Source organism: Pezoporus wallicus, unplaced genomic scaffold (genome assembly GCF_028554395.1).
Source record: "Pezoporus wallicus isolate ANWC-B61680 ecotype Strahan unplaced genomic scaffold, APGP_CSIRO_Pwel_v1 contig_5069, whole genome shotgun sequence".
Taxonomy (NCBI): Eukaryota; Metazoa; Chordata; class Aves; order Psittaciformes; family Psittacidae; genus Pezoporus; species Pezoporus wallicus.
Window position 1 is genome coordinate 3,515,399 of NW_026642361.1, and position 15,265 is coordinate 3,530,663.

At 41.2% G+C, this 15,265-nt stretch overlaps 1 protein-coding gene across 5 annotated transcripts in view; it reads left to right on the forward strand.

The window, feature by feature from the left end:
• The first annotated feature begins 380 nt into the window (after positions 1–380).
• PPP1R12A (protein phosphatase 1 regulatory subunit 12A) overlaps positions 381–15,265 on the forward strand; it is a 117,457-nt gene continuing 102,572 nt past the window's right edge. For 4 of the 5 annotated variants that reach the window (XM_057429494.1, XM_057429495.1, XM_057429491.1 and 1 more), the window contains exon 1: positions 381–703. In XM_057429494.1, coding sequence (XP_057285477.1) covers positions 467–703 — 237 coding nt within the window. In that variant the 5' untranslated portion in view covers positions 381–466. The remainder of the gene's footprint in view (positions 704–15,265) is intronic. The other variant, XM_057429493.1, reaches the window with a different exon arrangement.

A 15,265-nucleotide genomic window follows, 5' to 3' on the forward strand; every position in this document is an offset into this window, starting at 1 on the left:
CGACTCTGACAGCAGGCACAACCACAGCGGGCCCTGGGGGCTACACCCAGGCAGGCAGCGGGTGCCGTGCGGCCGGACTGCTCCCCGGCTATGGCGGTGATTTCCGCCCCAGCAGGGCAGGGCAGGGCAGGGCAGGGCAGGGCGAGCCGCTGAACTCCTGAACTCACGGGCCCGAGCTGAGGAAAACCAAGACGGCCCCGTCCCAATCACAATACGCGCACAGGCACCGGCACCACCGACACACCCCTACCCGGCCCCCGCCAGCCACACCGTCCCTAAGCCCCGCCCCGCGGAAGTCTCGCGGTGTTATGCTAACGAGGCGGAGGACGCACCGCCCCTCCGGTTGCCTCCCGCCTTGTGCCCTCCATCTGGGTGGGTGAGTACGGGCCGCGGTGCTCTGTGGGATACTGGCGGTATAGTCTATCCTCTGTGCGGCCGTAGCGGAGGGGCCCGGCAGGAGCAGGGTATGAAGATGGCGGACGCCAAGCAGAAGCGGAACGAGCAGTTGAAGCGCTGGATCGGCTCCGAGACCGACCTGGAGCCGCCCGTGGTCAAACGCAAAAAGACCAAGGTGAAGTTCGATGACGGCGCCGTCTTCCTGGCCGCCTGCTCCAGCGGGGACACTGAGGAGGTGCTGCGGCTGCTGGAGCGGGGCGCCGACATCAACTACGCCAATGTGGATGGGCTCACCGCGCTCCACCAGGTCGGTGCGGCGCTGTTCCCGCCGGCCGCGGGGCGGGGTGGGGGGAAACCTGGGTGAGCTCCGCGGCGGGAGCAGGGCTTGGGCAGACAGGGAAGGGGAGGGGGGCGAGGCCGGCCGGCCGGCGGAGTGCGCTCCGGGAGGAGGTGGAGGAGGAAGGGGCCGGAGGCGGCTGCTCTCCCCTCCGCTGGGGGGTGTCGGGGCGAGGAGGGGCCGGCAGCGCGGGGCGGGAGGTGGTGGCCCCCGGGGTCAAGCTCGGGGCCGGCGGTGGCCTCGGGGAAGCGGCCCGAACCCCCGGGCTGAAGGAGCGAGAGGCTGCGCCCTCTCCCCGCGGGCCGACTGGCGGAAGGGGGCGGCTGGGCCTTTCCTTCAGTGGGGAGGAGGTGCCGGTGACCCTCTTTCGCTTTGCCCGTCGCCTCTTTTCCCCTGCTGGCAGCGCCTCCCTCGGGCGGGACCGGGGGGCGGCCGGGCAGGTGCCCCCCGGCGAAGGGGTGGTGGCCGGCAGGTGAGGGAGGCGGGCTCGCCTTGGGGGGCGCTTCCCCCGGCTGCCTCTTGCCTGGGATCCCGGTAGCAGTTTCCTGCTTCCCTCGTTCCCCCGGTTTCGCAGCAGTCGATCCGATTAAACCCGGCTCCTGCGTGCGGGAGGGCGTGCGGAGAGACGGATCGTCTGTTTCTCCCTGGTTTCTAAGGGGAGCCAATGTTTTGTTCCTAATATAGAAACGTGTATCGATAACAAGCTTCTTGCTTTCTTTAGTGATGGCTTCTGCCGCAGTGTGAAAGCTGAACTTTAAGGGGAGCAGAGCTCTTTACATTTTTCTTCCGTGCGTTGGAGAGCAGTTAAAAAACGAATCCATATTGCTTTGTTCTAGCGCGGGTATGTGGGAGGGGGGGCTGGTGCAGAGGGAGATAACTTTCAGTTGGGGTAGGGGGGGAATGGAAGGGAAACTGGCTGTGAAGTTTCCTCAAAATGGATGCTTTGTGCATGTTGAACTTCGTAGCAGTCTGATTGGAATCTCAAAACGTTAGCCAAATAAGGAAAGGCTGTGGCAATCCGGAGATAATGCGGGTTTGCATGAATAGTTTTTGTTTCTCTAGAAAGCCAAAAGCTTCCACACGATATTAGATTCACTGCATATCCAAAAAGCAAAACCAAACATACATAAAAAAGGTATTTGACAGGCTAGCTTATTGATCTTTAAGTTTAGAGTTTGTCCAGTAGCTTGAAAAAAGTATCTGTTAATGATTGAGATGTAGGTTGATCAAGTAGAAATCTTCCCAGAATGGTTAGGTGAGGTAACTATATATACACACACAGTGCTTTTTTTCAGTTCACCAGCTCATTTTTGTTTAATGTATTTTATCCATCCCATATAGATTTTTCAAGGATGTCAGGCTCTGACAAACATACAAATATGTACGTTTACCCATAGTCCTGTAGAGAATCTTCTCCTGAACTTAAGATAGAGAATTCTGCTAGTCTTTGCTGTGTTTCCTGTGTGTAAGTTGTCGCTTGCTCCCCTGTGAAGGGTATTGGTTTACTTTCAGTTGTGAACTGAACTGGAAGAATGAACGTGTGTTGTTGTTAAGGCTGTCAGCATGTTACTACAGCAGGGTTACCTGACTTAAGGCTAGCTTGTCACTTCACAGCAATGTTTTATGTATTTAGCATTCTCTAATCAAGCTATGATTGCTTAATGCTTCCAGGATAGCTCTGTATCAGAAGTCATACCTTAACTGGTTAGAGTGTTGGGTCCAAGAGTTACTGTACTGCAGTGATTGGTAGGAAAGGATGACGTTTGATTTAACTGTATTGTTAGAATATGAGATGAGTGATGTTCTCCCTTTGTGAAATCCAGAATGCATTTTCAAGATGTTTATGATGCTATATACCACAAAACCTCCATCAAGATCATTATGAGCTTATTGTCCCCTTCCTTTTACCTGTAGTCAGCTTGCAGTTTTGAAGGGAACAGAGGTGAAGATTTACATCACTGCTAAAACTTGCTCTCTCTCTTCCTCTCCTATTCCCCTCCAGTGATACTGAAGAGCCTTTTCTGGTTTGATACATTGGAAAGCAAATAAAAGATCAGTTGTGAAGTTATAATTGTCTTGAGGCTGTCCTGTAAATGAACATTGCCTGTTGCTATAAAAATGAACATTGCCTGTTTGCTATAAAAAGCATATAAGAAATCCCTGCTTATGACCCAGCTGTTAATGGTTTCACTTTGTTATTATTAATAAATCTTATTTTTCTCTAATATGCCATATAAAAGGTGCAAATCCTACATGATGCAGCTTATAGCATGAATTAATTTTATCAGTCTTGGCTGTGGCATGGAACAAAGCTTTCATCTGCTCCCAAAGGAAACTCTTCAAAAACTTGTCATTCTTTCTGATAGAATTTTGACTGACTGATGTCAATTGTGCTGAAGTTTGTGTTGTTGTGCTTAAGACTGCCATGGCTTGCTGTTGCTTTGTGGTTTGTTGATTGTTTTGTTATTGTCTGTCACATCCTGTGTAGACTTTACTGCTCACCAGAATACATTTGTTTCAGCAAAGATAGAGTCACTTTATCTTTTTTTTTTTTGGGTTGTGGCCTTTTTGTTTTGCGTCAAACTTTTTTTTGTTATTGAGAACAAATGAATGTGTGAAATAGCAATAAATATTTAACATATTAGTCAGCTTTTTTTTTCTGCTAGATATGACAGTTACAGACAGAAATATAAGTGGTGTTTTCTTTTCCATGGCCCAGGTAGTTGGAAGTGCTAAGGGGAAACTACCATTAATGCTGAAATTCTGATGAACTTCAGATCTGGTCTTTAATGGAGCATCAAGCTTTGTTACTAAAGCCATTAACTACTCTGATACCAGTGAGGTAGACAGCCATCGCTATCGGGAAGCTTTGTGTAATACTGTTTTTCTTAATACATATGGGAAAGAAAAAATTACAACTGGCTTGGTAGCTCAGAGGCGGAGGGGGGGAGAGTGTGTGTATATATGTGTATGCATGCATATATCTATCTATATAATGTAGGTACTTTATTCATGTTTTGACAGTGTCAGTAAGTGATTTTGTTTTATATTTTCATGTGCATAAGTGAGTGGACTTGAATGCATAATATTTGAGGAGGCATCACATAAAACTTCTGTGAAGTAAAGATCTTGCAGAAGGGGAAAAATATGTCATTAGATGATGATGATTATTCCTGTATGTGATGTTGGGTTCAAATGTCATTCTCTTTAAGAACTTGTTTTAGCATAAGTTCAGGTTAGCCCTTCAGCACAAAGGAGCAAACTAGGTATACCAGTTTTCTTTCTGTGGGAGATATAAACAATGTAGAATATTGCATCAGGGTAGTATGTATTCTGCTGCAATATTCTGTTATGTAGGTATTATAGTTTGTGTATATCTGTAAGACCGGAAAACTTGCATTTAAGTTACACCTTAAATTTACAGTAGGATTTCTGCTCTGTTTAGTTAGTGGAGGTTGAAGTTGGTTGTTTTTAAATCTTATGTTCTGAGACAGTTCTCATGCAAGATGAGATCTAATTTATAGATAGTGCAGCTTTTTTTAATCTGCTTTAACAATTGTATGCAAGGAGAATGTGAGAGAAAAAAGAAGCCCAAAGGTGATCTATGAGCTTGCAGATTAATAGTTTCTGCAAAGGGGGTGAGAAGTGGCATTTTCTGAAATAATGTAAAGAAGAGACTATATACTGCTTTCTAAAAATCTTGGTCCCTTTTAGGGAAGGCATATTTATTTAGAGTGGGGCTAAATTTGATCATACTGAAAACTTAGCATCTATCATTCCTCAGAATTTGGACTCTTCCTCTACTTCCATGAAAGATACCTTGGTTCAGTAGCTCTGATTGGAATTTATTGCTGAAGTTACGCAAAGTAGTTTGCCTAAACTTGTAGAGCTTTGTACAGGATAGAGGAGCCTACCCTGTCTGGGCAGCACCACGGGAAGGCTGCATGTGGTGGGGAGGGACTGTGGTGTGACCAGTTTCCTGGAAGGCTGGATTTCCTGTGCTCACTGCTCCCCTGGGATCATGGGGTGTGCGCTGTGGAGTACCTGCACGTTCCTGATAAAGAAGCCAGTTGAGATTAGCCTGTGGTTAGGTATGACAATTTATGCAGCCAGCTTTTTGGCTGCCCTTTTTCTTTGAGTCTGCCCAGACCTGGGAGGTGCTAACCTGTTTTTTTGGCCTCATTCTCTCTGGGTGAGGAAGGTGGGAACCGCAGCCTAATTCCACCACATAGAAAGCAGCATGTTCTGCTGTCTTGATCTTGTTTTTTTTGTTTTTCTGGGCAGGGTACTGCTTTGGAAGTAAGTTAAAGGAAATAGTCTTGGCTGCGCATGGGAATCGTTGAGTACTGTACGTGTTGTCATTGGTGAAAGCCGAACAGGCTCCTAATCATTATGGAAGCTCCCATGTGCTCTTTTTTTTTTTCCCGTCCAGTTTAATTAAGCAAAGTTTCCCAAAGTTCTCTTTGTTGCCAGTACCTGCTGCAACTGTTCAAGTACTAAATTGAATCTGAGCATGAGACTGTTTTACCGACATTAGTTATGTGTTAGCTTGCAGGCATAGCAGTATGCAGTGTTAAATAGAAATTTTGATTTGATGCCACTGCTGTAGGGCCCTGCCGTGTTGATCCCTCAGTAGTAGTTAAGATACTGAGAAACTGCTCACAAGCGTGTTTCGCTGAACACTTATTCTCTCTAGCTGATTGAGGATGGTTACTGTTGTCTTAATATTTCCTGTGAGTTCCATGGGATTAATTTCTTTGATAAGAAGTACCTTCCTTTGCAGGAGTTTCTGCAATGGCTTAAGTGAAAAATTCTCTCAGGACTCTCTGTGGCATGCTTATAGTACCTGATATGGTAAAGGGTGTCGTTACTGTGGGCATTAGCTGTTATCCTTGTTACAGCACCCTTTCAGACAGCAAGGAGTGATGAAAAAGGGACATAAAATCTACCAGCACTGGTTCCCTTTGCCTTAGAACTTGATAGAGGACATTAAGGCTATGCTGTTGGAATCCTTTTTGACAAATGATAACACAGGTCACGTATTTGAGCTGGGGCCACGGCATGCCCAGCATGTCAAGTCGTAAGAGCAAAGAACAGGTTGCTACAGTCTTAAATCTCTAGGGTGTTTGAATCATAACAGTAGCACCCAACAACCAAGGATAAGGAAGATATGGAAATAGCTCAAAGCTATCTTGGTAACCTCCTAGCTATGACTTCTGCACTGCCTCGTTTGGAGAGTGAAAATACTGCTGCGTATGGTAAACTTACTGTTTTTTCAAGACTGTCAAGTGAAAGAGCTTCCTTTTGTGCATAAAGGTTGCTTAAATCTCATTGTTTGGAGAGGAAACAGCCTCCCACCCACTGAACCTCCTAATGCTCTTGTTGTAGGTGATACAGAACTGAGGATTTTGGAGTCATTTGCTCAGCTTTTATTATGTTATCCTGTTGATTTTTTTTTTTTCCCCTTTTTTCTTAATTCTCTATGTGTGTGACAAAGCAGAGCAAATGAGTCTTGGAATAAGTGTAATGTTGACTTCACTCAGTGATTAGACTACAGAGGCATATTTGTTTGAAATCCCTTTGTAATAGGAGTGGTTTCTTGTGCAAGCCGTAGATCTTTCTCTCTAGTTACAGTAGCTAGGTTCAGATTCTACAATAAGTACTTGTTAGCTTCCTACTGATCTTGTCATCTAAGTTTTGGGTTCTATTTTTTTTTCCCCTTTGAAATGGAAACAAGAAGAGGAAAGAAGATGTGATTTTTCATAATGTACTTTAATAATAGAAATATAAATGCTGCATTCAAAATAATTGTGTGCTGTGTGGTGTTTTACAAAAGAAACAAGTCACATTCTTTTCATGTTTTTAGGTTTATATCTACAAGTGTTTCTTAGCCTTATCATGGTCTGTCAAGTTTGAACCTGGGATTTCTGTGCCTGGTTACGTAGCAGTTGCCGTTGCTATGGATATTTCATGTGCACAAGTAGAATAACCCAAGTGAATTCTAGCATATAGTAGTTAAGTATTTAAAGGAAGTTTCCCTGTTAGTGTGACTGACAAATTTCTTAAATTTACTTAGTCATGGAGGAAGAGTTATGTTCAATGTAAAAATGAATTCAACTGGTAAGGCGTTAGTATTTACCAAAGCTAATGTTTGGGGATAATTTCTGCTGGTCTTTAGCTATGAATTTCACTGTGGCATTGATGCTGCTTTTACAGTAAGGCTTTATCTATGGATTTCTGTGTATACTGGCATATTCTTGGTATTGTTAGAACACTCCATGATAAATCATCAAAAGCCTGTAACATCTCATCTGGACTTGTAAGAGTAGATGAGGTGTGCTCTTGTATGAATAAAATGTATGTGAACATGCTTGATTTGAGGCTTTTTGATCTTGGCATTGTAGTAGCAAGTGTATTGTTTTTTACCAAATTACTAATTTTCAGTTTGTTAGCTAAATTTTAGGGTAGGAGATAGAAGCAGTCACTATAAATCATTACAAGAGGTACAGTTAGGTCTTCTAACTGAGGTTCTACATTCCAGGCTTAAGGGCATATGCTGAATTTTAGTTGGAACAGATGGTTTGACAGGCTCTTGGCCAGTTCTTCACTTGTTTGCCCTTTGCTCATACTCTCGCTTTCTTTCTCAGAGTTGTTATTTGGGCTAATAAGATGCTTATTGCAATATTCTCAAATTAAGAGCCCAGAAAATGGCTTGCGTCTTTCTGTGTCATTGTGACTTCTGAGGGTGGACTGACAGTGGAACTGAGGAGCATGCATGTGCTCTAGCACGTACTTACATTTTATCCAGGAATATGTTCTGAATGTATCAGACACTGGTATGTTCTGAAAGGAATGTGGTGGTAGTTTTGGATAACTATAGCATGAGTACACCTTTCTGGGACTCTTGCAACCAAGAAATTGTGAATTATGCCTCATTACTGTCATGCAGTGGTATCAATATAGAGTATATGCATATTGGACATGCAGTGTATGAGGACATTTACCTAACAAAAGTTATATCAGTGCTTTACAAAATCTTTCTTTGTTGATCTGGGCATCTGTAAAATGCAAACTGGAATGCAGCTGCAAGACAGTGAAGCTGTTGGTAAGCTGGACAGCTTCTGATGCTGCTGGGTGGGTGGAGACATTCCAAGCTCCTTTACTTTCCTATAAGCATTCCTGAAATGACAGTCAATGGAAAGCATGGCATAAGAGTGGCAGCATTCCTCAGCTGTTTCCTTTCTAGTAATTTCAGGACTGTAAGGATAGAACAAGAAGGCAGAAGATGAACAGGGTACTTAGGAGCAGAGGGGAACTACTTCTAGATTTATTTTTTTAAATGCTTTGTATTAACAAGACCAGCTTTCAGTTGGTTTTTGAGAACACAGAATCAGCCACTGTGCTTATCCTGGAAACACTGAATCTTTGACAACTCATTCACAAAACCAAAATTAGAGCAATATGATGAAGTCTTTGAAGAAGACTGTTTCCCATTTATGCCTTTGTGGTGTTAGCACTTAACCCATTAACAATATATTTCTCAGACTAATGGCTTGTAAAGGTCTGTTAAACAGTGAAGAGTGAAGCTGGCTGTAAGAGGAGGTAAACCCCCTGGAAAAAACCAGCAAACGCATCCTCATTTTGGGCCTACACTCAGAAGTGAGTTTGTCTGCAAGGCTCCAAGTTACTGCTGTAACTTCTGAATACTTCTATGTTTGATCTGTAGCAAGCGCATAGCCACCTGTTTTAATACTCAAATATTTGTAAGAGATGGGGGTTAGAAATGGTTCCAGCTCTAAAACGTTCTGTCAGAGACCAAGTCTCACCGATTTTAATTTTATTATTTTTAATCAGTCTGAAATTTCCTTTGTATGTTATGACTGTAATTTCAGGGTCTTGAGTTAAAACAATAAGAATTTTCTTTGATGTGATCAGTTAGCAGCCAGCGGTGATTACTATGCGAGTTTTAGTTCCGGGCTTATTATTTACTTAGTTCTGCAGTTGCTGTTTTACCATCCTCATAGTGGAGCTAGAGGAGTAACCAAAGTGTCTTCTGTATACATACTTGAGTATTTGAAGTTTCTTGCGCATCAGGAGATTACATGCAAGTGTTAGCCTTGTGCTGTGGATTTCAAATATCCACAAATATACAGATACATTTATACCACTTCTGGTGTGAATTTCATTTTCTTGCTACGTTTTTGCTTCTTTCACAGAATGACTGAGATGCAACATGAAAGCTGCTTGTTAATAGTTTTCTTCAAACTTACAGGATGAATTTGCCTAACAGGGTTTTTTTTTTTCTCACTTGAATTGAGTGTTTGTCTAAGGCAAAATAACAGTATCTTCATCTGGTAACAAAAGTGAACATAGTTGACAAGCGTATACCCTGATAAATGCGTGTACACTGATACATGTGTATGGTCAGTGCCACCTTTTGAAACAAACTTAACTTGGATGAAGCTTTTGCAGAGAAGCTGCATTCCTCTGTCAAATTCAGGAACCTTGTGGGCCCCTTTTGAAACCAGAATACTGTCTTGGACTTCTGGCTTTGAAACTCTTGGCTTACTGGTGTCCTGAAATTTGCTTTAACATTCTTGATTGAAAACCTGTGCTTTCATTACTGAAGGGGAAACTTTGTTATTTTAAAGCTGCAAAATATGTTCTTCCTAAGTTCTAACAGAAGTATTGCTGCTTGCAGTATGTTCATGCATCTATGCAATTGTACTTGAATGAGTAGGCTTTTAAGAATGATCTTAAAGAAATCAATGAGACTTCTCCAAAAGTATGTCCCCAGTCCCAGAGATGGAACAATCCTAAACATTATTTCTTTGATCAGTCTTAATATTTGACTACCTTCCCTGTATCCCATAAAATATAAGTAACCCTGCATATTGTTGTTGTAGCATTAAGTTATTTTTTAAATCTACTCACAAAAAGTCAGCAACTCTTGAACTTGCTTTATTAACCTGTTTTCTGGAAATGTTTTCAAATCAGTCCAGCCTGGTGCTTTAGGTGTTAAACTTGTTGCAGACTTGGGCAAAAATGAATTGCCTTAGGTTTTAATCAAAGTAGGGTAACAGCACTGTGCCTATGGGCTAGATTGGGACTCCTGTTGTTGAGTAATAATCTTATTTCTATAAAATCATATAAACCAGTGTTTTAGAAAACTTGCCAAACTTCACAATGTTTACCACTTATTTTGTTCAACTACTGCCACGTGAATTATGTTAGGTCCTAATTATTAAAATTTCATCCGCAAGGAGCTTTCTCTTTGTCTCCTACTCAGTTGAAAATAAAAGTTAAACACTTTCATCTCTGAAATGAGAACTTTTGTGTAATGGCAGTTTCTTGGCTTCTGAGGGGAGGGGGTGCAAGGTTTCACTAACAGGGTCTTGTGAGTTGGGGTATTGTTTGTCACTCTAGACATGGCTTTCTGGTCACTCATTTTCTACTTGCTTGCAGACAACCTAGCCAAATGTTTGGCATGTATTTCTCTGTATAGCTACACTTGTATGTGTGTAATAGTGGTATTAAATGCCAATCCTCATATGTCGCAGTGAATATCAGGTATTTGTATGCTTAGGAAAAGAAACAACTTTTCTCCATTTCCCTGAAGAAGTAACTTAACAGACCTGGAGGCCCTTGTGCTTTATGCTTGTAACATACTTGTAAAATACTGAAGGCAGTCACTTACAAGTATATGATTGCTCTCTGTTTTAGTTGAGCTGCCCTCAAACTTGGTTTTGTGTGAAATAGTTTCTTCATATTTTTACCTGCCATTTGCAATGTCATGTCTTAGTCACAGTCTACCTGGCTTTGGCCTCATCTGTCAAATGTGACTTCAAAGAAAGCTCGTTAAATTACTGTATAAACAAGTTTTACCTATTCCTGTATGTAAATATAGCAGTGGTGATTTAAAACCTGCAATTTCAGAGGAAAATGATATGTGAATTTTGGTGTGAATGCTAGGAGATACAGTGCTTATTTTGCAAAATGTTCATCAGTTACTGGCCACGGTAAGAAGATGTGGCAGCAGGGGAGCGAGCTCTTTTCCAATTGTTTTCTCAGCAATCGAAGGGGATGCTGTACTTCTCCATAAAGTGTCGATTGTAATTAAAGCTCTGCATTTGCAGGGTCAAGTGGTGTTTGGATTTTTAGAATACCTCTCTGCTGCTTGTTAAAAAAAAATTGCTGCAAATAAATACTGCTGAAAATGTGGCACTTGCTGCTCTTTGTTTTGGTACACAGATCGCTCCAGATATAAAAATAATGAATGTAAAATAATGGGAATCTATATTCATTTTAATAGTTTTGTGAGAAGAAAGGCCTAAGAGGAGCTGTAGCTGGGAACCAGGAAGAGGCTGTCTTGAGAAACTTAATGCTTTAGCAACATATACCAATGCTGGATGCAACTGTAGATACTGATGTGAAGTATGGAAACATGGGCAATCCTGGCTGCTTGTATATAGAAATTACAGTTTAAAAGAGCTATTGCTTTTCTAAAAGTAGCATGAGAGATGTGGGGGATTTCATCCTTTCACTAATTTCCTCTAGAGAATTGTTCCTGAATTAGATTATGCTAGTGCTAACCTCTATATGTAGTTATCTGTCCTTCTCTTAAAACTAGTAATTCCTAACTAATTCCTTGCTAATGGGCTAGCTTTGCACTAATGAGTAGCAATGATAACCTAATTTCATAAGGTTGTCAAGTTTGGAATCCATGTTCTGTCCTAGTGTGTAAGAAATGTTAATGATGTCTTACGATGAGGTTACTTAAAAGAAAAAAACTAAAAGCAGATAAGGCATTTTTGCCTTTTTCTCCCTCTAGAGAAGACTGCGCTTCATTTAGGGATAATTGTAGCTAGATAACTACCATTAATTGGGAAGAAATATTTAGTATCACATACTCGGTTTACATGATGATATGGTAGATTACTTCTGCCTCTTTAGTAGTGCCAGCATGTTGGATATAACTCTTCTGTTTTTATGAGGGAGAACGTGCAGGAGAAGAAGGTATTTGTGTCACTGGGAGAAAAAGCCCATTCCCATTTAACTCTCCTTTTATCCTTTTTTTTTTGTCATGCAGTTGTTCTGTGACAGCTTGAAATACTGCCTTTTGTATTTAAAAAAAAATAAAATAACTTAGTTGCTAGAGTTCATTCAGTGTATCTAAATTCTTAGACAATACTTTTCCTCCCCAGTCCCTACTAGAAAAGCAAAGCTATATGATATCAATAGGTCTGAGTATGTTGCAGATGATGGAAATTCTGTTTGGAGAAACTTGCATGGTAGGCTTAAAGTGCTAGGTGATTCTGTGGTACTGTCTTAACATGCCTAAGAAGGACTGATTTATCTTCTCGCTAGTTATAGGTTAGCTCATATTCAGGTTTAGTTTGTTGGTTTTGGTCTTGCTTAAGCCTAGAGGTTTCCCCAAAGTATTTGAATGTCACATTGCCTTCAGTAAGAACTTCGTGCTCAAACATGTCATTGCTCTTCTCCCTTCAAGAAGAACTACCATCCTGAACAAACTTTACTGAAGACTAATATAAGTATTTAATACAGTTTTCAGTACAATTGAATACAGTTCTAGAGTCAAATGACTGTTGGAGTTTTTCTTAATCAGCAATTTCAGTGGAGAGTTTGAAAAGATCATTTAAATATGAAATCTTAAGTTGCAGCTACAACATTCAGTACCTGGTTATATTTGGTAAGATAACTGGAGGCCTATGACTGATTACCCACTCACTTTAACTAGCTGCCTTATTTAGTATCTACCGATTGAGATCTATACATATGAACTCTATTTGTCCAGTTTGAGAAGCGTGCTGTGTCCAGAATGCAATAGGAATTGTCAGCTCCTAATGCAAAGTGCCGTTAAACTTATGCCAGCATAAAAAGGACATGGACCTATAGGAGCAAGTCCAGAGGCTCCGAGGAGACCTTAGAGCAGCCTTCTAGTACTTAAAAGGGGCTCTGCAAGAAATCTGTAGAGGGACTTTTTTGCAAGGGCATGTAGTAACAGGACAAGGGGGATGGCTTTAAACTGAGAGGGTAGATTTAGATTAGATAGTAGGAAGAAATGCTTCACTATGTGGGTGATGAAGCACTGGAACAGGTTGCTCAGAGAAGCTGTGGCTGCCCCATCCCTGGAAGTGTTCAAGGCCAGGTTGGACAGGGCTTTGAGCAACCTCGTCTAGTGGAAGGGGTCCCTGCCCATGGCAGGGGGTTGAAAGTGGATAATCTTTAAGGTCCCTTGCAACCCAAACCATCCTGTGATTGCATTTAAAGGGTGTTTTTTTTGGTGTGTGTTTTTATTTTAAAAATATGGCACATAAATAAAAAGCATCAATAAAAGTTGAAGGCATGCAAACTATGGGCATTCCAATAAAAAGCCAGACAACACTTAAAAGTAGCTTTCTGCTGAGAAGCATTGTTGGCATCAGAGTCATAGATTCTTCAGTGACATAGTTTATCATCAACTACACCGAGATATGACTCAAGTGCTTGCTTGAAGAGCTGATGTGTAATTTCCCCCTTTTTGGAGATCTTCCAAGGACTTTGTATCTCAGCAGCTGTTCACTTACCTGTACATATAGTAACAAGTTCTGAAGTCTTTTTCAAGACAAACTCATGTGACTTGTGTTTGGAAGGCTTTGCTGTCTTAATTTCTTCCTTCTAGGATTTCAAGCACTTTTAATTTCTTCTCTATGATGTGTATTCTATGGCTAAGTTAAATGACTTGAGCATAGAAGAATTTTCCTGATGTTTTTCCTGTTCATTTTGCTTTGTCATATTTCACTGCTGATAATGTATCTGATGATAACATGCTCTGCATTCTGTTAATACTTGGAAGGTGTTTATGCAGAATTTAAACAAATAACATCCTAAGTCAACTGATTTGGGCTGCTTTATTGTAGCTTAAACTACAAATGCTACTTGGATATTAAAACCATTTAAGCCTTTAGGTAGAACCATCAATTTTTAAAGCAGATATGGCTTAAAATCTGGTGTCAGATGTTTGGCGGTTGAGCTCATGTGACAGGTTGTAAAACTGAGGAGTGTCACTTAACTATGAATGACATCACTAACATTTTTATCAATACACTTCTGTACTTATCTTTGGTAGCTGTCTGATTCATGAGACCCATATTACATTGTACAGCTGCATAAGTTGCTCTTTGAAGAAGGTATTTGACCTACACAAAGGTGGGCACTGGGAAAGACAGGGTAGGAAATATTCCCTGATCATAAGATAGAACAGTGACTGGAATACTTTTTAACCCAGGTAAACTGCCCCTTTTTCTGTTCTCCTGTTTCCTTGCTCTACTTAAGTTACAGAAACTGGATCTTGACAATCAAATTATTTCAAATGATTTTTAATAAATAAGCACTACTTGGTAGTTACTTGTGATTTTAGAGGTATAAAAGCAGGCTCTGAATTCAAGTCTGCATCTGTAGAGAGTTTAACAAGGTGCTAATGCTTATGGAAACCCAGCATGTGCTCTGTGTTGATTTCTTCCTTCAAGAAAGGTCTGTCACAGGTTTGTTTTCTTTCTTTGGTAGTATTGGCAGCCATCAGGACACAGGATATTTACATCTTTGCTCCTCTTCATAAGATAACACCCCATCCCTCCAGACAGAAAGCTGTTCGAACCCTGAACACCATGATTGCACTATGAATTTCTCTGAAATGTTTCTACTCTGCTTAATGCAGGGAATAGTAGAATGTGACGAGTTGTTCCTGTAAAGCCTGTTATGTGAACCCAAGATTTCTGTGAACTCTTGCTCTTGTCAGTCTCAGTTTATATATTGTTAAACGCCTCTGGCACTTTCAAGTGAGTCTTGATTCCTTGATAATATTGATGACTCCATTAGGTTATTTACCTTCTTAATTTTGAATATTTCTGGGTCATGTCTCATTTTAGTAATGCTGTGACTTTAGAAGTTGCATACAAGAACTTAAATTCTTACGTTAAGATGCAAATAATTTGCCTGCTTTAGGCTCAGTGTAGCATGTGGGTTTTCTACCAATTATCTTAATTTATGAATATAAGACTTGAAGTTCCATATACATCAGTTCAGTTACTGAGTTTTATCAGTTGGTGGAACTTGACTTCTTGAAAACATAATGCTTAGGAAGAAAAGTAGTTAACCACCAGTGAGTATTGTGAAAATAATCAGTCTCTTGGAGGAAAATTACCTATTTCCCAGAAACACTTTAGTCATACAACAGTAATAATGTTGCCAATTTAGAAGAGGATGCTGAAAGAAGGGAAGTTGCTGCTTACAAGATCATGCTGGTGCATAAAGGGTGAGTAGCAGACTGTTGGTGGCCTGCTGGAATAAATAGGGAAAGGTAATTTGTCTGTCCCATCTGCTTTGTGGGAGTGGAGAGGATGACACCAGCACTTAATTTGCAAAATTACAGCTTCAGATTGGAACAATGTCTAAACCAAAAAATCAGGCAGCAGGTTACTGGCTAAGTGGACAGGTCCATAATGCAAAGAGAAACCTCTAGCCAGCAGGGCA